This window comes from Alosa alosa, chromosome 2, assembly GCF_017589495.1.
Source record: "Alosa alosa isolate M-15738 ecotype Scorff River chromosome 2, AALO_Geno_1.1, whole genome shotgun sequence".
Lineage (NCBI taxonomy): Eukaryota > Metazoa > Chordata > Actinopteri > Clupeiformes > Clupeidae > Alosa > Alosa alosa.
The window spans coordinates 23,938,304-23,962,283 of record NC_063190.1 but is presented as its reverse complement, the minus strand read 5'-3'; the positions used below and the strand labels follow the sequence as shown (position 1 = coordinate 23,962,283).

General features: G+C 44.2%; 3 protein-coding genes across 6 annotated transcripts in view; all 3 read left to right on the top strand.

Moving 5' to 3' along the window:
- The window catches only part of ssh2b (slingshot protein phosphatase 2b), a gene marked incomplete in the record, with an annotated part of 25,329 nt that extends 23,277 nt beyond the window's left edge, over positions 1–2,052 (top strand). For both annotated transcript variants that reach the window (XM_048234239.1, XM_048234232.1), the window contains 1 exon segment: positions 1–2,052. In XM_048234239.1, coding sequence (XP_048090196.1) covers positions 1–1,273 — 1,273 coding nt within the window.
- Positions 2,053–2,536: 484 nt separating this feature from the next.
- Positions 2,537–14,897, top strand: coro6 (coronin 6). 3 transcript variants are annotated; one of them, XM_048237752.1, is made up of 12 exons: positions 2,537–2,721; positions 3,581–3,642; positions 5,502–5,701; positions 8,200–8,322; positions 10,011–10,140; positions 10,271–10,449; positions 10,679–10,798; positions 11,007–11,111; positions 11,284–11,429; positions 11,830–11,887; positions 12,257–12,484; positions 12,725–14,897. In XM_048237752.1, the coding sequence occupies exons 2-12, from the start codon at positions 3,636–3,638 to the stop codon at positions 12,845–12,847; spliced, it is 1,419 nt and encodes a 472-aa protein (XP_048093709.1). In that variant the 5' UTR covers positions 2,537–2,721; positions 3,581–3,635; the 3' UTR covers positions 12,848–14,897. The 3 variants fall into 3 exon arrangements, with proteins under 3 accessions (XP_048093709.1, XP_048093711.1, XP_048093712.1); XM_048237754.1 differs by having other exon boundaries at positions 3,517–3,642; XM_048237755.1 differs by lacking the exon at positions 3,581–3,642.
- Positions 14,898–17,353: 2,456 nt separating this feature from the next.
- On the top strand, positions 17,354–20,365 carry LOC125291438 (protein ABHD15). The gene is made up of 2 exons (XM_048238195.1): positions 17,354–18,383; positions 18,667–20,365. Exons 1-2 carry the CDS (start codon positions 17,440–17,442, stop codon positions 19,325–19,327), a joined length of 1,605 nt encoding a protein of 534 aa, XP_048094152.1. The 5' UTR covers positions 17,354–17,439; the 3' UTR covers positions 19,328–20,365.
- The last annotated feature ends 3,615 nt before the right edge of the window (positions 20,366–23,980 follow it).

The following is a 23,980-nucleotide window of genomic DNA, read 5'->3' as shown; positions in this document are numbered from 1 at the left end:
TGAGGAGGTGGAACTGAAGAGGGCTGAGGTGGAGACTGCACCAGCAGAGGACCAGCCTACTGGCACCCCCTCCACCTCTGGCGATTGTCTTAAGGGGACCGTCCGGCGGGCCACCAGGGAGCTGGAGCAGAGACTCAGGCAGGAGCTGGAAGTTCCCGTGGCCCCAGTGCCCGCCGCGGCCCCTCACAGTCCCCCGCGACGCTCCCCCGTCCCCAAGGACAAAGCGGAGGACAACCCTCCCGGCCAGGACTCTGAGCAGAAGCCGGTCACGGCCCAACCGATCCTTCCACAGACGCCAGACGCTATGGAGAAGCTGGACGGAGGGATGATGGAGGGGAACGTGAAGAAAGACGACGGGAAGACTGCAGGGGTTCCACAAGGAGCTCAGGAACTGGACAGTGGGGGCACAAAAGAAGCGAGCACAATATCTTCATCAGCACCAGACCATCATACTGAGGAAAGGCCGGACGGCACCAGCACCACTCCAAGCACTGACGGCCTCTCCACAAAGCCTGATCACACTTCCGCCTCCGCCGTCTCAGTCATTCGCCTGGAGGGCGTCACCGAGCAGGACTCGGGCACCGACAAGGATGGCCTCTTCGGCCCGCGCACTGAGGCGGACCTGCTGGAGGCATGGGAGACGCTCAAGGAGCTGGGAGCCTTCCTGAGGCAGGTGCGCAGTGCGCTGGCGTCCGACCTGGGCCCGTCATCGTGGCTTCCCGGCCGGAGAGGCAAACGAGACCCACGGGAGCGATCCAGACAGGCAGGGGCACGCATCCGACAGGCGGGGCTCACCACGCCCTCGCTGATGAAGCGTTCGGCCTCTCTGGCCAAGCTGGGCTCCCTGGAACTGACCGCCAACGACCTCGGCGACTGGGACCTGGACGCTGCTGGCCTGTCGCCTGCTCACTGGCGCCTCGGCACGGCACCCACAGATGATGCCTCCAAGAAGAAGCGCGTACGCCCGCAGCACGATCCTTCATCCAACCCTCCCCCCTCCTCCTCCTCGCCCTCCAGCCATCCCCAGACACACACAGAAGACCCTCTGAGGAAGGAAGAGGCTCGTCACCATGATGATGCCACCGTGCCACTGTCTGACACTGCCCCTCATCCGTCAGCTCACGGGCGGAGTGACATGCCACAGAACTCAGGGCTCACGCCCCAGTCGGTTCCGGACTTGATTTCTGTGGCGACGAGGCAGCAGTATGGAAGGACACACCCTCTGCGTAGGCTGAAGAAAAGAACTGTCAGCTTTTTGTATCACACAGTGTGACCTTTTTTTTGCTGTTAGTGTGTGTGAGTGTGTTTCTGTGTTGGTGATATGTGGGTTTATTCAGGGCTGTATCTGAGGTATGTAACTACGACTGTAATGTTGTTAATTTTATATATGTGTGTGTGAGAGAGTGTTTGGTTGTGGAGAGAGAGAGAGAGAGAGGGAGTGTGTACAGGTATGTGAAAATTTAGTTTGCTAGGGATTGTGTATAAAAAGCTTGGGCCAACTCATAATGCAATAACTGCACATAAGAACAATTATAAATCTGTTATAGGTTATATCATACAAAACACAAATTTCAATTCAATAACTGATCCATTTACCTTAAAAAAAATACAATTGCATTATGAACCTAGGATAAATATTATGAACATGGGAACAGGTCACACACACACACACACACACACACACACAATGATGCAATTCCCATTAAATGATATTTAATACACACAGTACAAAGGCCTACATCAAATGGTTAGATTAACAGTAAGAGAATAATACATGATGACAATGTTCGTAATGTCATAAAAATGTGTTCTATGCACAAAACAAAAGATTTATTTGAATACTTTATGTCCAGTTATCACATTATGGGTGCTTTGACGATTTGGAGACAGATATAAGTTTGCATATAGAGGCATGTGTTTATGGTGTTAGGGTCTCTTGTCCTGTGTAAAATTGAATTGTATTACTGTTGGCAAAAAAAATACATGTTTTCTTTTTAGTGTTTTTAACTGTGACAATTTTTAAACCAAATTATATTTATTTTGACAAAGAAATCTGTGTGGGTGTGATCTGTATACTTTTATGATGGTCGAAATTATAGTCCATGTTTTGTAATGGCCTACAAGCCATTGCTAATTTTCCTTTGGACAATTCATGTTGATTTCATTCAAACTATCCCAGCGTAAAGATAAGTTATTGCGTGCTGCTCTGCGACCAGGCAACAGAACCGTAGTAGCCTACAATGTATTCTTTGCGCAGAAATGGATCCTGCTAAACTAGTGTCAAAGACTTGAGCATTCAGATAGTCTTGTTAGCTATCCAGATCTTCATACATTGAGTCAGGCACTAAAGACATTATATGATCCCTTCTTACCAAATGATTCCCGGCGTCTTTTCTTACTGTGACCCTCTTACTTGGAAGAATATGCCCTGCTCCGACATGGACCTTTCGAAAATAGACAGGACCGCCTTGACCCCCAGCTTATATACCCAGCCCTCCCTCTTCCCATTCCATGTCCCCCAGTATTTCTCTTTTTTTTTTCTTGAGCGGCGCACAGGGACGTCACGTAGATAGGTCTAGCACCACTCCTGTAAGTCCACACCAAGTTAACTAAATTGGAATACGGGGGAATATTCACGGCCGAGGTGGGTTTCTAGACTACCAGACAAAGCTGGGAAGGGGGAGAACGAGAAACGCCACAAACGCACTCCTTAAATCGGAGGTAAGTAACATTATGTGCGCGAATATGACTGGAGTTGTATAATTTGAGTATCTTTACACTATTGCACTGCTATTACCTCAGCAGGCTATTTCAATTGTTTACGTGTTGAGAATAGATCTCGCGCACTTGTATTAGCCTACTGTCGTTGCCTAGAACAGTAGCCTATATATCTAATGATGAGCACAATGAGTAAACCGTTATGCCTTTGGACGTATGGATATAAATGTGTTTGGTGACCGTAGGTTAATTACGGGTATCGGACGGTCATTGAGGAGTCTGTTACATGAAAATCACGACTTATTTCTATGACTTTTTCCAATTCGGGAATAATGTTGGACTCAGGGGCACGCAGGGGGAGTGTGTCTGGGGCAGTTTGACATGACTATATTAGGAAAGTGGCCGTGTCATTCTTTCTGTCTCGAGAGCCATGCGCGTTTTAGGGGCCCTCAGCTCTCGATACTTCGTTAACAAGCATTCTGATCAAACTCTGTTGCGTTTTGAGGGTCAATGGGTATCGCATATAGACCGACCGCAAAGTGTCTCTAACGGGGACTGTTTGTATTGGAAAGCCTATTTATCTTTAGGCTACTAACCTATAGTGTCATTGTCCAGATTTATAGTGTTGGTGTTGATACCCCCCTTTACCTTGGCTCACATGAATGTCAGTTTGATTTTTTTTTTTCATTGTCAATTTTCAGAAATGGAATCTCGAATTATCCATTGAGGTCTATCTGAATTAAAATAGGCGAGGCACGTGCACAATGGTCGAAGGACATCGACTGTGTTGTGTTGCAGGGTGCTCAATCAGGTCTTTCTCCGCCTGGTGGGATTACTAACTCGATGCAATTTCTGCAAATAGGCAGTCAGCTACGCGACTGAATTCTTCCCCCAGGCAACAGATTGAAAACATCAACATGTCAGGTGAACACTCAGTTTTTCATAGGCTACTTCATCAAACTGTACTCTGTGGTAATGTAGGCTATAACTGATTTGTTAACACTGATAATGTTTGATAACATTATGGACATGTGTTAACCCTCTGTTGGATGTTCGCTTGTGTGTGGGTTTTGTCGGAGACAATTGGCCTAGTATTTTTGTGACAGCGCGTTCCTTCTGATTTTTAATAGTGGCTATCATCTGCCTTGTCAGTCTCTCAGAATAACAATAGCACACTTGAACAACCTGGCATGGCATGATAACAGTAAACCCTACAATATAACAGATGTCAACATTACCATGCATTGACAGTAGGCTAATATAGAAGGCCTATAACAGAAATGACCTGCTGCACTAAAAGTAATACAACTTTCAGTGGTCAAGTGAATAAACAGTGGAAAGCTTCAGAAATGTTAAGAATATGTTCAGTTTTGACACTCCCCTTTGACCAAGCTTCCAGGTATATTGATGTTGATTGTATTGAATGGCACATGTTCAAAGTGTTTAGTGTGAACAACACATTCAAAAATGTTACAAGCATCACAGTGTCATGGTAACATGATAAATAATAATTTTGATCTTATCAATAAACAATGGAATAATTGAGCACCATATAAGTTTGACATGGACAATATTAAATACCTGTTGAGTAGAAGGAAATAGTTTAAATTCTGTCTTTGATGTCTTCCTACTCAGCAGTGTTTAACACCTGCTTTAGATGTTCCAAGTATATAAAGACACTCATTTCATTTTCTAAATGAACAACTATGAATATGACTTTTTAAATTATTTGTCATCAAAGAAGGCATTGAAGACATGCATACTATCTAAGACAGATGGTGGGACAAAACAGAAGTCTGAAATAATTTTGAAAGCAAAATGAAAGACCACAAATCTTGATATGCACAAAGGCTTTGACTGTCTCTCTCTCTCTCTCTCTCTGACTGTGGGGTAATACAATATTCATCATCAACAACAAAGCCACATTATTACAGGATATATTCTCTAAGTCTCTAGGAATATGGGTTTCTTACCTAGTTGTGGCAGTAATTCATAAGATTGAAATTTACACTGACAAAGATTTGTTAGTTGCATTCAGACCATTCTTCGTTGAGTGCGAGGCAGACATCATGAGATTAAAATGAACAATGCCAAACGAGAGACAGACATGAATGGTTAAAATACTGATTGGTGGTTCCCTTAGCTCCATAGGTTATTACCCAGCTTATTCACCAGTCTACAGTACTGTTGAACTGAACAGTGCCAAATGAAAGAGAGGCAAGAAAAGATAAAATGTTAATTGATGTTTTCCTGAGAGCATTGTATTCATCAATATGCAGTACTGTTGAGTGACATATGCTCTAGTCTCTTCACCATGTCAAGCTGCTAACGACGTTGGATGTGTAGGCACACTAACTCTCTCAAGTCAGGCAGGAGGACACTCCGAGAGGGAAGCTCTGGATGGAGGAGGGCTGGCATTCAAATAAAACTGACATGACTTGACCCCCCTGAGGAGGCTGTGAAAAAGGGCCGTGTAGTGTTTTATGATACGCAAGGTCTTAATTAGCAGCCTTGACAATGGCTGCAGCCTTTGGCTTTAAATAAGCTTAACAAATTGGAGATATGTAGACTCCTTCTTACAACACATGACCCGTCCCGTCAGAGATTGAATTGCTTTGATTGCTGTCAAAACTTGAAAATGCTTTCGACATAACATAATTTATAGATATTTTTACTTTGAAATACTGTACATGGTACTTTGCTGTGATACAGGAGTTTAAGGAGAAAATGAGTTTTGATCACTGAATTGTGTTTTTATCCTAATGTCCTCTCTCTTCCTCTAGCAATGAGTCGCAGCATCGTGCGCACAAGTAAATTCCGCCATGTTTTCGGCCAATCAGCGAAAGCAGAGCAAAGCTACGATGACATTCGTGTTTCCAAGGTGACGTGGGACAGCTCCTTCTGTGCCGTCAACCCCAAATTTCTCGCCATCATTGTGGAATCCAGCGGAGGGGGTTCCTTCCTGGTTCTACCTCTCTCTAAGGTGAGCATGGAATTGATAGATGGATATTAAATATAACTTTTGGATATTCGATGGATATGGATATTTGCCTTTGCTTGGTGGAACCATACAGTCATACTCCATGCATGGAGTAAAATACAAGGCTTGTGCCTTGGTTTGAACATTCCCTGGGAAATAGTTCAACAACAGCAGCAATGTTTCAAACTTCCCTGCCGATGACTCAGAGATGCCTGGAAATAAAAGCCAAACTCAGAACATTGTTGCTCCTGTTAAACTATTACTACTGGAATGTGAAATCTACTGAGTGGATATTGTATTTCTTATTCTAATGGTCATTTGCCATTGGCCCATATCCATGACACAAGTAATCTCTCTAGAATTAAGGTTGGTGAGTTGTGATATCTCACCATGTGTTGCGAAGTTCACTACCTCCATTAACGGTCCAAGAAGTGCATTGAGCGTCCCTGAAGAAGTTATAATATTCAAGATTTGTTGTTTGAAGTGTTGCTAAATCTAAATATCCTGTTGGCATGGGAACATTGCACATTGATGTCAACAAGTTCACCCTAGTCCTAGTTCATCCCAGTACCCAGAACACCCCTCCTCCAACTGAGCTTCTAGTTTCACTCTTTTTGGGGCACTGGGAGGGAGAGGACCCCCTAGAGAAAGGGTGAGCAGGGTGTCTGTCCTTACTGCCTGGGTTAGGGAAATCCCCTCATCATACATGATGCAGAGCGAGAATGGCAACAAGAAACATAGGCCATTTCCCCATATTTAGAAATGGCACCTATCTTACAATAGCCGCTATTTGACCATGCCCATGTAAAGTGATGAAGAAACAGATTTAAACTGAGGATATTCACAGTCCATTTTTACCTCATTTGTCGGGATGCCCCTACATGTGACTCCATGCATAAGGACTCCCCTCAGACCTATATAATCAGAGGACAGTAATTACACGTAGATGATGTATTCAGTCTCACAGCCACCATTTACATCAATTTATTATGGAAATAGATCCTCTGACTTGTGCAAATGTGCTGATCCATCTCTGGTAATAGTTTGACAACTGGCTGCTTGCCAGTCCATCCTCTTCACAGTTTCCATTTTGCGGGCAAATAAGGGGCTTTATCATTGCAGTGCCATCTTCGCCATGAGGGACACAGGCATACATTACAGGGCCTGGACAGACCTGCTATAAATACCCCCACTTGCCATCTCTCCTCTCCTGCATAGAGTCACTCGCCAGCCAAAAAAAAAACTCCCCTTTCATCGCCTCGTCATGGGGTTATAAATACACACTCGGGGGCTGTTGGGAGGGGAGTGGCTATGGGAGGAGGGTGGTTGGTTTGGAGAGGGGGGAAACAGAAGAGGTGGGGGTTGGTATTGGGAGATGGTGTTGGCGAGGCAAGAGGAGGACGCGGCTGTTGTGGAGAAGGAGCTGACATGTGTTCACACTGACTAAACAGGAATTGGCAGAATAGAGTGACCATTACATCACTGGCCAGGGTAATCATGGCAGTCTGTTGAAAGGCGCTAGGCTTGGATTCCTTCAGGTGGAACATGTGGCAGTGCCATCTTAATATACCACTGTAAGATTGCAACCCCGTGACTGCTGCCAATGACTTCATGTTATTGAATCTAGAACGCTTGAGTATGTGCGTTATATCCTGCACCACTGTCCTATTGTTTCTGTGATGTGCTATGTCAGGTTTCACCATGGTAACCCATCTTGTCTAGTGAGCTGAGAGGACTTTTTTCCAAGATTTTGTTCAGTTCAACTCTGTCGAACCTCATCTGTTTCTAACCTCATTTAGTTTTTAACAGTGTTGCATTCTTTTTTCAAACAAGTGTATGCATCCATATGCAAAAGGTCTGTTTAAAACATTTCAGAATTGCACTTTCGTGCACAATACTTGCATAAGACATGGTTTCTGCTATGTAACTGTACATCAAAAGGGACATACATTTTTGTGTTAACACTGTTATTATACTATAAAATATAGCCTACTATAAAAATGAACATGGGTCATTCCATGTCAAATCAGACAAAATCATGGAAAATGGGTGCTGCACCGTCTCAGATTTCTACCTATGCGCTGAGTTTTAGATCGCCAAAATAGGGCCCTTAATGTAACACTTTTTGCACTTTTTTCCAAATCTAGGGCTTTGTAGAAAATCAGTGAGAATGCCATACAAACCTAATGCCTCAGTCATACTGAGAACATGTTTGTCTTCCACCTTGCAAAGTTTGGCCTGCCTATGATAATACTTTTCATTATATTAATGTCCAAAAACATTGCTCCCCAGATAATGTGATTTTCAGGCTGAAAATAATAAGACATAAGATTTGAACAGAAATATTTTACAGGCCTTGGTTTTGGAACCCATTCTTGATAAAGACAAAATCTAAGACGGTCCAGCAACAACACAGAATGACCCACATAGAACTTTACATACTTTACCAATATGAGCGCTGGAAATCTGTTAACAGACCCATGTAATGCTGTATGTAACAGGTCGGGCGTGTGGACAAGAGCTACCCCATGGTGGTTGGCCACTCAGGCCCCGTCTTGGACATTGACTGGTGTCCCCACAATGACAACATAGTGGCCAGTGGCTCTGACGATTGTACTGCTATGGTAAGTCGACCATGCTGTTTTTGAACAGAGTATTGAACAGAGTATTTGAAAAGTTTTTTTTTTTCCAGGTTCATTTGCAAAAGATAGCCACTTTGCTGTGAGCTTTTTGTTAAAATAGCTATCACCATGCTTTTGGTTACTGCTGAATGGTTGAGAACAGCTGTTTTGCTGCTCAATGCCCACTTGTCGATAACGCTTGGAAATCGCCCAGCAGAAGCACAGGGTGTTTATTGTTTGAGGAGGAGACATGTGCTTCCTCAGTCATCACTGACCAACTGTCCCTGGTAAGTCGGGCTGCAGTGATGAGGACGTGACTCCTGGAAACGACACTTGTTTGTTCATCTAGCTAGCTAGGCTGCGTTCCTCAACAGACCAATAGAATGGCAGACAGAATCCCCCAAAGGCAGATGAGACTTAGAGCAGAGCAAGGCAACATCCTGGACTGCAGTCCTTATACAGGCACATACACAGACCATGGCTGAGTATGGGTACATTGTTATGTATTCTAACTTAGATTTTACAGTTGAGAGAATAATAATCTGGCAACACTATTCACACTACTAGTTCATTTTGGAATTAGTAAACTCTGCAAGAAAATGTATGTGGGAATAATAGTATGGATGGATGATATGGAAAAGAAAATGTGTGGGTGAAATCAGAGTGTGTGACACGCATGCTAAGTATGACATGCTTAAGATATGCTTACCATGCAATTCACTTTTAGCTTTTTTTATGTAGTATTATATAGTATTTGCAAACAAGGCCCCTTGTAACCTAATAGTGTGTTGTTTTGATTTGAGTACTGGGCCTACTGTACTGGCGAAGCTGCAGCTGTTAACCTATTCCTGTACTCCATGGAAAGATTGACTGTCCGTCTGTGCTGTTGTTAGAGAAGAGAAACATCAACCCAGCAAAATGGAGTCATGATCGTTACTTTATTCGTAGTTGAAGTCATAGTCAAAGCTAGAAGGAGAATTTAGTCGCCTGAAATGCATGTGTTATATCCTGTTCTAAACTGTTCAATTTTGAGTTTTTGCTCAGCTGAAATCTGTGTGTTCAGTCTGGCCAAAAATGTATATTCTTATTTCTTTTTTTTCTTTTCTCTACTGTTTCGTTTGAGTGAGGTCTACATCAAACATTGGATTAAAAAAACTTGTTCAGCAGCCTACATCATATTCCTGCTAAATGGATGATGATAACGTTTAAAGCCTCTCGAACGACAACCCCATTTCAGCAATGGTCTCACCTCGTAATTTATGGTCTGTTTGCGTAGTGTATGGCTTAGTTATTGACATGTGTCTCCAGCACCAACTCCAGAACTGTGGGTTGTGTGAGAAGAGAGTTGTCACTCCACCCATGGTCATGTTCAGCTTTCTCTCTATTCTCACCCTCACTCACTGCTCTCTTTCTTGTTACTTGGACTTTGTGTAATCGTGTCTTCTGTTCCCTGTATAGATATCTGATATTATTATTTACAGTATTCAATTGAATGTGTGGGCCAGTACCCAGGTTTTTTTTTTTTTCAGTACCCAGGTTTTTTCTTTGTTTACAAGTGTCATGGTAACATAACACAAGAGCAACATGTCTCCTTAGTCACCACTGCAGTAATGCTGTATGTGTGGAAATAGAAGATCTAAAGGAAGTTTTTCGGTTTGTTTTGTACATTTTTGCTCTTTGTGCTTGGGCAGGTTTGGCAGATCCCTGATCACACTCCTTCCCGCCCCATATCGGATCCCATCGTGGTTTTGGAGGGCCACTCCAAGCGCGTGGGCATCGTGACCTGGCACCCTACTGCCCGTAACATCCTCCTCACTGCTGGTAGGCACGCATCACACACTCATCCTCCTCCCGCTCTATCACCTCAAACTGACACCACGCTGCTATTTTTAGCCTTGTCGAAATGCTGTATGCCAACCTCTCTGTGCGTGTGCCTCCCCCGCGCTGGCAGGCAGTGATAACCTGATCATCATCTGGAACGTGGGCACGGGCGAGCCCCTCGTCTCCATGGAAGACCACCCGGACCTCATCTACAACGTCAGCTGGAACCGCAACGGCAGCCTCTTCTGCACCACCTGCAAGGACCGCCGGCTCCGCGTGTGTGACCCACGGAAGAGGGAGGTCGTGGCGGTAAGTGGACAGTGGGATGTTGGAGAGGAGAATGGGATGGTTGGATAAACCACCCTTGATGCCAAGGAATGAAAACAACAGCTGCCATGGTTTGATTAGTCGCAATTCTACATTATGGCCATTTGTAATGTTTGAATGTCTGTTTGTGGTACTACTAGTGTCATCTGGTTACTACTAGTGGGCATTGTATGTCTGATGCACTGTTTGTGATTCTTCTTTACATCCTCAGGAGAGATTGGCACCTCATGAGGGAATCCGGCCGATGCGTGCCATCTTCACCAGGGAGGGCAACATCTTCACCACGGGCTTCACCAGGATGAGTCAGAGGGAGCTGGGCTTATGGGATCCGGTACATCTACACAGCTCCATCATACAGCATATGTACCTCAATCACACAAGGAGTCATTTCATTTGTTTACAAAATGGTGTAGAATCAGAAATACTTTGATAGTTATATTGTAAGCAGCTTCTTACAATTGTACTTACAAATAGTTAATATTAAAAATTGGACTACACAGTTATCTAACCAATGTCTTCTTACCTTTTGCTTTGTTAAGACAAATTTTGAAGAGCCCATTGCACTATTGGAGTTGGACACCAGTAATGGGGTGTTGTTACCATTCTATGATCCAGACACCAACCTGGTATATCTTTGTGGAAAGGTATGTTACTTGCATCAATATCCCCACCATCCTTTTCATCTTTAAGTCATAAATAGGCCTAACCATAGATGTTACTGTGAAATTCGGATTTTTTTTCCATGCTCTTGTTCTTTTCCAATTCATGTTCATGCATTAATTATTTTCTTACTCTCTCCCTCTGTCTGTCTGTCAGGGTGACAGTAGCATTCGTTATTTTGAGATCACAGACGAGTCCCCGTATGTGCACTACCTCAGCACCTTCAGTAGCAAGGAGCCTCAGCGTGGCATGGGCTTCATGCCAAAGAGAGGGGTGGATGTCAGCAAGTGTGAGATTGCCAGGTGGGACCTTGTCCTTGACCCTTACAGGGCTCATATCCACAACTTGAGCAGGGAGTCAAAGCCACTTTAAGTATGAGCCCATGGCAGCTAGTTTCATTGCATTATAATGTGCATTATTGGGCTTTGGAATTGAGCTTACTGCTGCAGAGGTAAACACTAGTTACCAGTTACAGATCTCAGGAAGACGATCTCAGGCCTACAGTTTCATCTTTTTCAGTGTTCCACTTCCATATGATGGTGGATAATGTGTGACTTAATCTTTAGCTGTAGAAGTTATCAAGTCTCTTCTGAAGCTACTTAGTGAAAATATTATCAGTCTTTACGATTGAGCTGTTTAATTGATAGTGATGTGTAGGGAAAGAGAAGGCTTATTAGTCACGCTCTGCCCCCTGCTGTGCAGGTTATATAAACTCCACGAGAGGAAGTGTGAGCCCATCATGATGACTGTTCCCAGGAAGGTGAGTGCAGTTGGAGTCGCAGTGGCGTAGTCAACACCAGAAATAGACAATACTGAGATCAATACATCTGTTTACATCAGTTTGCTTGGTGACATAGTTTAAAAGAGCTTATGCAAAAACACAAACTAAATGTTGTTAAGCCAAGAATTTGGGATTTGAAACATAAGACTCTTAAGTCAGATATTTGTCTTTTACTTATAGCCCTTGCTAATATTAAGTGTACAACTCATTAAAGTCCCAACTGAAGACTCAAATAATCACAGTCACAATGACATAATTCTATATTGTATATACCATAATTCTGCTTGGTCATGTAAACATTTATAAGCAACGTGTTTACATGCCTGCTAACTGTCTTTTGTCCTGCAGTCGGATCTCTTCCAGGATGACCTGTACCCCGACACGGCAGGCCCTGACCCGGCCGTGGAGCCGGAGGAGTGGCTAGAGGGGAGGGACGAGGACCCCATCCTGGTGTCCATGAGGGATGGCTATGTCCCCCCGAAGAGCAGGGAGCTCAAGGTCATGAAGAAGAATGTTCTAGACTCCAGGCCAACTACTCGCCGGAGCGTGTCTACCTGTGATGGGAGCAACTTGCCGGTAACTTCCCTCTCCTTTAGTCATTTCCACTGCACGCCTTACAGTTTCCTTTCTTCAGCTTGTCTTTACAACCTTTTTCTACTTCCTCTTTTCTCACCATGTGATCCCCCTGACTGTCTATTTCTTCTCCTTCCACCTCTTGACCCTTGTCTCTGCCATCTTTCACTTCATCCTCTCATTATCATTCCATCTTTTGTTTCTTCTTCTCTTCCTCCTCTTCTCTCTATCTCTCCTCTTTAGCCTGAATTGTTGGAGAAGCTACTGGAGGAGATTCAAAGCCTCAAGGCCACAGTGATTGATCAGGAGAACCGAATCTGTGACTTAGAGAATAAGCTGTCACAGTACACCAATGGCACAGTCTGAGACCCCCCCGCAGCCCCCTGCCCCCGAACAGTCCCCAACAGCCCCTAACGGCCATCGACACTCCCCCACACACACACACCAATTCCCACACCACCGTTTCCCACTAAGCCTGCCCTCAGAGAGAAAATCACTGTCACAAAGTCATTGTCATTAGCTCCCTCTTTTGCACTTAAAAATATCCCCATCTGTATAATAATAATAATAATAATAATAATAAGCTTTATTATAGCATCTCAAAGTGCTTTACATGTGGAGCATTTAACACAATAATAGAGAAAAAATCTAATAATACAAACAAACCAAACAATAAATAAAACATCAGTATTAGGAATCTGTGGAACCCTACAGTCACGTCACTGTGCCAACGCTACCATTTCTCCTTGCCTTAAAGCAAATCATAAAAGAGGCTAGGGCTAGTGCCCGTAAGCTAATTGAGCTTTACTAAGCCGTCGCACGAACACATCTCACCACACCTAGAAACTCACATTGCCTGAGCTTGGCAGGCTCTTTTTTGCACATTAAGGAATTGTAATGTATACATATCTGCATTTTCATACACAATGAGCTTTAAAGGAGCATCGACTGATTAAGAGCACAAGACTAAACCAAATATGAGTGGAGAGCGCTGGGATCCTTAGTGAATTGCTGCATGGCATACTGCTTTGGTGATCACTAAGCAGTGTTGTTATGCTATGAGAACAGTGATGGGATGTGGACTTTAAGGTGGGGGATAGAACGCTCTTCATCTGGCTCTCACAGTAGAAGTCTTGAAAGTGATGATTAGAACACATAAGCTAGCATAGATATCTGCTTTAAAGTGACAATTATGTCATTTTTAGTGTTTGTGATGGTGACAAGTGGCCATTTGAAACTTGCAAATTGTGTTGTCTTGCCTTAATGTCCAATCTGTCAGTGAGTTGCGTTACTAGCTTTTGTTACAGCTAATTGTGCTGTTTCTATTGTTTGCTGTTAGCAAGTTAGCTTGCAAACTCTGAACAGCAAAACATCCTGCAGCTTTAAAGTGTCTTTTGAACAACAATTCAACGTGGAACCTTTTTAAAAGGTTCTTTTTTTTTAAAAGTTTAAAAAATGGCAACAGTCCTACACAGTCCTAAAAGGTTCTTTTTTTTTTTAAAAGTTTAAAAAATGGCAACAGTCCTACACATATTTGTGGTGCTGTGATTAAGAGGTGGTTGGCTTTAAACCCTAATGGTGTTAAGACGACTAAAAGAAGAACATACCAGTTCTGCATCAAATCTTTCAGAGCTCTGAGAGTAAAGGAAGAAGCTTCTTTCCCATGTACAGGAAGTGGTTGCAGAGGGAAGACAAAGTACTTCAGAGAAGATTTAGACATGTTGGACGAGATATGTATTTTTATGTGCAGTGGCATTTTGTGAAATTGTACTTAAAAGCACAATGTCTAGATGCTTCAAGCATATATTTCATTGAAAGTATCTGGAAGAAGAGTTTAGTCTTTTAAGGGTGTTTAAGTAAGTTCATCTGAAAAGTTAATTTGAATGTCTCAATGGCTCTGTTTGGTTTATTTTGTTGTTTTTATATCTTGTGCGATTTTCTCAAAAATATATTTTTAACACTCCCTTTTGATAATCCCTTAACTATATTCATCTGTGTATCATTTGTTTACTTTTGGTAAGGAACTATTGGAAGGTAATATGGTAGAATACCACCTTTCATTATTTCGAAGATCATCCTGACATTCGAAAACATCCCGTTCAGTGCATTTGAACATGTAAAATGTGCCTACATACTGGCAGCAATCCGAACGTAACTGTGCTGACTAACACATTACACGGCTGCTGCCCAGACACAAGGCTGTGTGCCTTGCCCTGTCATCATACCCTAACAGCACATGGTCTTCGAATGCCTTTCAACATGTAAATATATACAAAAAAAGAGAAAAATTAAATATGGAAAAATACCAAAAATTGAAAATTACGAAACCAAAGACAAATATTGAGAGAAATATTTTGTGTGTTCTGTTGATGTTACTATATGATGGCATCAATAAAACATCCTTTTGTAATAAAAATGTGTTATATCCCCTTTTTCTGATCACTGTTGTCCACTGTGCAATACTGGGCCCATATAGGTAAATAAATACATTCAGTAGATAAATCCATTCATGTTGTATATGATTTGAATAGTTTCATAGCAAAGAGTAAATGCTTATCAATACACATAGCCACTGAACATTTTATTTAATATGCATCTTGGTGGCTGTGAAACTAAACTGAATTCCGTGGTGACAAAATGCCACTGAATCACTCAGCAATGTTAAGACTTATTGTATTGTATTCACTGTATGGGATAAGCTACTTCCCACAGAATGTTTCTGTGAATGATGTGCAAAAATAGTAAATGTTGTAATTATCCCAGCCAATAGTGTGTAGGCTCCAGATATCTGGTCTTGCACTTGGAAACTGGGAACAAGAACACACACAAACATGAACACAGTTATATTTTAGTTGTGAATATATGAAAAAGTTGTGCTTTTGCACACCTCCTTGGGACGGGTGCGTTGGAGAAGGACCACAGGGTCACCAATATCAAAGGAAGTAGAAAGCACCCGCACACTGTATTCATTTGCAATTGTAGCTTTTCATTGCAACGTTTGGGTCAGATGACCGGTCAGATGAAATTGCCTGATGATGGACATCTAACCGAAACGTTGCAATAAAAAAGCTACAATTGCAAATGAAGACAGTGTGCGGGAGCTTTCTACTTCCTTTGATAGTTGTGAATATATAAATATAAGTTACCATAAATCAGCAGCCATTTGGATGTGACCCAGCAGTCAGGGGAATGTCTTGGCATGCACTGGCTGGACTCCTATGAGTTCTCACCCAGGTAGAATCTCACTCAACCTGCACTGCTGAGTTCGCCAAGTTGGTACATTTAACATAGCCTCAGACGCACACATGAATATTTAGACCAAGATCAAGTTGGTGTTATGGTGGTATGGAAAGCACTTGGAACAGCTGAAGGACATTTGTCCATCTGAGGCATTCTGGTTTGTAAGGCCACTTTGTGTCTTGTTCTTTAAAACTGTTTACACTGCGGGTGTCCTGCAGGCGGGACAATTGCAGTGCCCCCCACCTCCCCCCAACATTCTAAATCAATTGTATGCACCATATTGCTATGTAGCATAGTAATATTATACACCATTTAAAAGCTTGAACTCTTGGTCAAAAATGCCCCCTCCCCCCTCCGCCTTTGGTGCCTCCCTACTTTCTAGCTGCAGTGTATATCCCTTAGCAATAAGTAGATGCAGCATATTGGGTATTGAACCATTCTCAGGAATCCCTAGAAATTGAACATTCATGTTGTTTTATCCAATATTAGTTGTGCAGATGTATAGTCCATCTTATACAAACCCATTGAACCAATAAAGAAAATGCAAAAATAGAGACTTTTGTGCAATCATTCCATATTTTGTGTAGTCATTCTATATCAGAACTCCTGACATACATTCCAAATACAAGAAACCTCAAAGTGTTACCTTTCATTTGAGAATAAATGACCAAGAGGGCAGAATGTGGTCATTTCCAGAGATGTACAAAGCCGCCTAAAAAAACTATCATTCTACCCGTTGCCACTCTCTGACTGTTCATCACACAGTCAATCTATTGGTACCAAAATAATCTACTAGGCTTCTGCTTTCAAAAGAGGTAAAGCACTTGAATATAAGTCAAAGTATGTGGAAACAGGGTCATTGTTAGTAGGCGGTGTGTAGGCGGAGGCGGGGGGGAGGGGGTGTAAGTGTAAAGATTGTTTATGTAAAAATTGTTTAGAATTGTCATCAGTTTTTTTCCCCTCAGGGCTTAGATTTATTATTAATCACTGTGATTTCAAAACAGTAGCCTTCACTGCCAATGACACTAATGACCTCTTGTTCTAGTTACTGTTTAACCTGGGCATTGAGGTCTGCATACATATTAGCTATTTTACTCAGAACAAAAGTTCAAAAACACCTTGTTGCTGGAGGTCAGCATAAAGCAAGAATATAATGTTACTTGTCACCATGGCAATAAGTTGAAGGACCACTGAGTCCACAGTATCAGAGGAGTGTTTGCCTGCAGGTCCTCCACTTAATCAGCCATTTGTTTGTGTGCCCGGTTCTCAAGTCTTTCCTTCCATTTATGGTTCTTCAGATGCACCGAAGCATGTAGTGAATGCAGCCTGAGCCACACACACACACACACACACACACACTTCTCCTGGAAGACTATTGGCTCGCTCAAGAGGCTATTACTGCCTTTCATAAGCCACTCAGGCAGTAGGTTTGCTCTTTCGTAGCTAAGCATTGGGTTTATAAAAGGGGGAGGAGGGCGTATGTAAGTGGAGAGGAAGGTCCTTATTTGTAAACCAGAGAGAGCAAACTTGTGTGTGTGTGTGTCTGGGGGTTAAAAATGAAGAGAGAGGGAGGTGTTGTGACCCTCCTTCTTTCCCTCCTCTTAGTCATTCTCTATGCCTGGGTGTTCACACACACACACACACTCACGGTCACACACAGCAGGTTGCGGTCACTCGGACAGCGTTTGGCGCCAGTGCCCCGATCACCTCCAGTCACCATGTGGGACTCGCTCCTCTGCCTCCTGCCCTCTCTACTGCTGCTCCTCGTCGCAGCTCTCCTGCGCTGGTCACCGGCGTCCAGCTTGCTTGAGCGCGGCTCGAGAAGGGCCACCTGGATCCTGTGGAGGGGGGTCTGCTGGGTTCTAGAACTGCCAATACCGACACGTGGCGAGTGGACCGATGGACGCTCGGACACAGCCGACGCAGGGCCCAGTCTGGTGTGCAAGCCCACGGCGCTGGCCCACCACCTCCTCCTCCACTGCCGCACTCTCCTGCGCCCCTCGCTGGCTGCCTGGCCTCGGGGCGACCCTCACCTGCAAACCCTCTCTAGCCTACTGTGGCCACTAGATGGCTCTGCAGGTGGTAAGGTGTGCTTCACCCGTGACCACCTGCTCCTGAATGACGGGGGAACCGTGGCCCTGGACTGGGCTGTGGGGCTGAGGGGGGAGCCGCTGCTGGGCGCTAAATGTGAGCAGCAGCTTGGGGCGTGCAGGAGTCCAGGCTGCCGTAGTGGCAGCAGCAGCGGTAGCCCCCCGATCCTCCTCCTCATCCCCAACTCCCTGGGCACGGTGACCCCCCATCTCCAGCGCCTCTGCTCCCTGGGGCTGTGCCGGGGCTACTACCCGGTCGTCTTCCACCGGCGTGGCCAGGGCGGTTGCCCGCTGACGACGCCCCGCTACCAGGAGTTCGGGGACCCCCGGGACCTGGTTCAGGCCGTGGCTTACCTGCGCGCCCGGCACCGCTCCGCCATGCTCCTGGCCGTCAGCGAGGGCTCTGGCTCAGGATTGCTGCTCTCGTACCTGGGCGAGTGCGGATCATCATCCTACCTGACGGCTGCAGCTTGCATCTCACCCGTGCTGCACGGGCGGCTTTGGTTCGAAACGCCAGTTCCATCCCTCTACCACTGGGGTGCACTGTTTTACCACAAGCTGCAGATCAGCAGGTAACTGGGTCAAACACCAGGCTATCACTACAGAGGTGAACCCCAGAGGTTTTATCACACACTGCTCATAATAGCTTTCAGTATTTACTCATTATAATTACGTATACCAATGCTAACTCTTTAAGACATGAAAAGGTGGACGACCATTTTTCAAGTACAGTTGAACAATTTCTGGCTGTTCTTGGGTTTTCAGCAATATCAACCAAATTTCCCTCATAGCTGAAGCAGATTTCATATCAAATACTTAGTACTATGTATCTTTAATATCTGATGCTGTCTGCAGGTATGCCAGTGCTCTGAGCTCTCTAATGGACGTAGGGCAGCTCCTGAGGTGCAGGTCTCTTAAAGACATGGAGGAGCTGATGTTCTGCGGCACCCCCAAGCCCACAGCGGTCAGTGCAGAGGGACAGAGCCCAGCGGACGGCGCTAAGGGCTGGGAGGCCTACTGGGAGCGCAACGAGCCCCTGCGGGATGCAGACGAGGTGGCAGTGCCCGTGCTCTGCCTGTGCAGCGCCGACGACCCCCTCCTGCCCCCGGCCTCCACCCTCCCCACCTCCCTCTTCCACAACAGCCCCTACTTCCTGCTGGCACTCACCGCCTGCGGTGGGCACTGCGGCTTCTTCGCCCAGGCGGGCACCGGGGGCGGAGGCGGCGGTGGCGGCACGGGCACTGTGGCCTCCTGGAGCCATGAGGCCGTGCTGGAGTACTTCCGGGTGGCGAGCGACTTCCTGAAGGGGGAGGAGAAGAGGAGGAGGAGCAGGTTGGCCCAGGAGCAGGACGTGGGGGGTCAGGTCCAAGGATGGAGGCGCAGGAGCAGCACCGTGCTGGCCCGGCGGAGCAAGCCAGTGCTGCCGGTGCGCAGGGAGAGGCACCTGACCCATCAGCCTGCCCAGACCGCGCTCGCAGAGGACCTGTTCACCTGGAACAGGTCGTACACACGCTGACCCTGAGCACACAGCTGTAGCATTTAGAGACAGAAGAGACTGTCTGTTGAACTAACTGGAAGGGATAAGTTACTGGGACCTTGTACCAGGGCCAGGTAAAGACACAACTCCAGAAGTTCAAAGTTGGTAAGGGTCAAGAGAAAACGTTTTATGACTGGTCATATCGTAGAGTTGTATTACACAGACAACTTCCTGCCTATTGATAAAGTTATCCTGCTCAGCTGGAGGCCAGTACAACTGTTCAATGTGAATAGTCAGTCCACCTGCATGGCAACTACCAAACTTCCTTAACATTTCATAGAATCAACTTCAGATTTACCACACTGACTGTTTTGTTCCTAGACTCTCAAACACGGGAAGTATTGCTGTAATTATAAGGTAGACACTGTAGTTCACATTTATCAGTCGCTGAGATCAAATGTGACCAAAACACAAACTGACCTTTAACCGTGTTGATTGTGAATCGTAAATATTGTGAGCAAGAAACAACATTCCAAATAGGTCACTGCAACCCTTATTTCAACACACCTGTGACTGTACTAGCCCGGGCTGTCTTTTTAATAACTGGCTAAGGACAACACATGAGCACACCCAGCTGGCTTTATTACAGCATTCAGTCTGTCAATTAATGAGCATTTGCCCTATCAAATTAACAAATAAATAAAATAAAATAAAGCACAAAATGACAAACATAGCGATAACATTACCTTATGAAACAGCTATGTGAAAGAATAATGAGACGGGAGATGTACTAAAATTACTTTATTACATTTGATTCTTTGTCCAGTAGCCCTCTGCCCACAAATGGAGTAATTACAAACAAAACATTACATTTGACCCCTAAAGTTTTTTTTCTGAATCTTTACTTTTTTACATTTATTCTCTGTTGTTTGTTATGAATATTTGTACATTGTTTTGTAATCTCACAAACATTCAGCTTTTCACAATCTATACATTTAATACAGGTTATATGTGGATTGTTATGGTAATGTTGCATCATTGAGACAAAAAAAAGAAAGATCACCATAAGTTTCAGGAATACTGGCGAAACACTCTCTATGCAGATGTGACTGCCTCTTTTGAGACGGTGTTTAAGCAATTCGCATGCTTTGGAAAACTGTCCTCAGAACAGAGATGGACACCGCACAGCACAAATGCCTCGCAGTACCACATTCATCCACTAGATGGCGAGCATACACATCATTCACAGTTTTCCACTCCCTCTCTACTGATCATGTAAAAAGTGATTTCAGACAGGGTTTGTTATTTCCTTTCACAGATCTGTGTGCCAACTCTTTAACACTGCAATTGGTGTGGTCTAAACTGTATACTATGACTGCAATACGTTTATGATGGGACTAAGTTAGCCAATTGGTATTATATTGTCTACAAGACAGCATCATTGGTTATAATGAAGACGTACTGCGTAGACTTAAACAGGTTTGGAGGCATTGCTGTCTGAGAAGACCTTGTGCCTTGATCACCCCCCCCCCCTCCCCTCTAGCACCGGTCCCGCAAGACGCGCTGAACGTTGGTCTAAAAACGGGTTCAGCTTGTTTGTGTTGTCGTGTCGCAACATGTCAGAAGGTGCCGCCCATATTTATTAGGCCAGCGAGATAGACATGTTGTGCTCAGGACACTCACAACTCCTGGAGGAAAAGGGGTTTTCTCACTGAACTGCTCGAGGTCGACCCCACAATAGGCCAAAGGTAACAGAGCAGGAACTGGGTACTGTGGTGTAGTGTGGTGGCAGTCACAGGAATAACAATGGAAGTCACTGTTAATGCTCCAAAATGTGGTTTCTGACAAACAGAAAAAACTATTTTAATTGTGGTGGAGGTCAATACACCTTTAGGCACTAATTAGACAGGGATGTGCAACGGTTTGCCCCAGATACAGCCTATTTGAACAGAGATTTTAAAACCAAACTAAAGTATACTTGAACAGAGATTTTAAAACCAAACTAAAGTATACTTGTTGAACAGAGATTTTAAAACCAAACTAAAGTATACTTGAACTTGCACAAGAATGTGATGTGTAACAGAAAGAAACCACCATCCACCCTTAGCAACATTCCTCTTGCCTGGCCCAAATATGTATGGAAGGAGGAACTAACATGGCGAAGGGGGTTCCTAAAGAAATGCTCATAGAGTTCACTGTAACGTTTGAAATAAACCACTGAAATGAAAGGATAGAGAGATAAACAGAGGCAGAGAGATAGAGAACAGATGTAACAGAAGATAGCAGACATCACAGGGTGAATACATGGCGTGTTCCACTTCCTACAATTTGGCTTTTCCTTTGTTTTTGTTATTCCCTCACACCTCTTGGACCTCTCCTTTGTACGTTGTTCATTCTTTTTTGAATATTCTTGTTAGAAACCAAGTTGATTCTTTTTTTGTCTTTACATACAAGCAATTCAATTTAGTCTTTTTTTTATACTTAGATTTGTTTTAGGTATTCCATAAATTCTAAATATACAGTATAAACAAACTTTTCCTATACATCCCATTTTTTTATACTGTCTCATGAAGACTATATATCTGAGCCATGTCACCCTTGATATTAGTAACAATTTCCAAGCTTTTTCATTTAGACATCGATTTATTTTTGTACAAACTCTCTTAACTGATCTGTAAAACACTCCTGTGACCCATGGGGAGGATGGTCAGTTGGAGGAGTAGGGGGGCAATTGGGCAGTCTGACTCCTGGCTGGGAGAGGCAGGAGGGCAGTCGAGAGGGATGCTTGGAACGATGGGAGTTTCGCAAGGGCAACAGCAGCGGCACCCGAGCCGCCTGTGACGAGACATTCATTAGTCGCAAAGCCAACCCATCCCCCCCTCCCTCCCCAACCTACATCTCATCAACAACACCATTCACAGCCTCCTGACACCAACATTGGGGAGTGTAGAGGCACAGGGCTAATGGGGAAAGGGGGAGAGAGAGAGAGAGAGAGAGAGAGAGAGAGAGAGAGAGAGAGAGAGAGAGAGAGAGAGAGAGAGAGAGAGAGAGAGAGAGAGAGAGAGGGAGAAGGGATAAAGGGGAAGGCAGATGACACGGGGTCGAGTCATTTAGGAAAAGCAGCATGATCTGGTAGTAGTGGTGGCACAATTGGTTTGGGTGTTAAATGCATGTTTATGTTGAGAGGATCATGGGACTGTATAAAGAGGAGGGGGCAAAACAAAATCACCACAGCGAATGGCCAGAATAATACAAATACACCGTCATCACTTTTGGCAAATGTGCGTATGGGATAACAGACTGAATTGATTGTTCGGTTGTTAATTGCTCTTGTGTTAGTTTTGGATGCGGTGCTCTTTTGCATAGACACAATGATGACAGCAGTTGGCTTTGGCATCGAGAGGTCTGAATGATAAAGAGGCCAAAGGTTCTGGTTTTAGTGTGTCCACCCTCCACGCCCCTCATCTGTGTTAAATCTCTTGACCTCGCCCTGCTCTGAACCAACATTCCACGTCTACAACCCCACTCGACACGTACCCTCAGTATCCTCAGAAGACTTTGCCTGGGCCGACCGACGCGCCCTAACATACCAGATCATCTCACAGTAGGATACTAGTCTCAGTGGCCCAGGCTGTGGACACGGAGAGGATGCTACTGCTTTCTGCAATCATCAGTCAACCAAGACCAGTGCTAAGGTGCAATCAAGCCCTCTGCAATCATCAGTCAACCAAAGACCATCTCAATTCCTGAGTCCCGACTGCATATACACAAACACATTCCAAAATAAGCCATGAAAGACTTCACTAGATAGTCCACCCTGACCCACCACAACTTATTACGTCCAAGTCTGACCAAACACCTTCCTTTTGTCTTCCTTTGAGCCACCCTTCGGATTTAGAATTCCCCAATCAGATAATGGTATATTGATCTTGTAGCTTCAGTTCAATCATAATTCCTTGATATTTCCTGTTTTGGCACCATTGCCCGAGTCAAATGGCAAACTGGACGGGTCTTTCAAAGACTTCTTCATGAACACATGGGGATGGGAGTGGGATTATACCAGATTCCTGCTGAGGTAAAAATACAGTCTCACCATGACTGGGAATAAAGGGAGGCGGACTACAGCACTACGATCAGATAAAACTTTAATTTAAAAACTACTAAAATCATATTAAAATATACTTTACATATAAAATGTGTACTCCATTGAACATATTTGCCCTGTGAAGTGATGCAATTTATTTGACACTAATTACCCTCAATATTTAACTGCAATAAATCAGTCCACAGAGTGATCTCCCATTCTAGCTGGTAGTTGGCACTAATCATTTGTTTCTGTACACTACAAACCCTACATACGCTGGAAATAAATGTACCTCTCCTTTATTCAGAGTGTATCCATGGCAAAGAAGTGTATGGCAAAGGGGGTAAAGCATAGATCTAGAAAGGTTTCTATATGTATGAGGAGAAACCATCAATATGCCAAAACAGTGACACAGACTACACTCCTACAGAGTATGGCTTTCATAGTTTTTGGGCCTAAAACTATTTGAGGAAATAACCATTTTGTAAACAGTGTCAGATAAAAGTAATGGTTACACGTGCCACCTATTAGTAAACATTCACCCTGTCTGAATCATAACCTGAAAGTCCCTTAGCACCATAGCATAGCTTATTCTGAGCGCTTCAGTG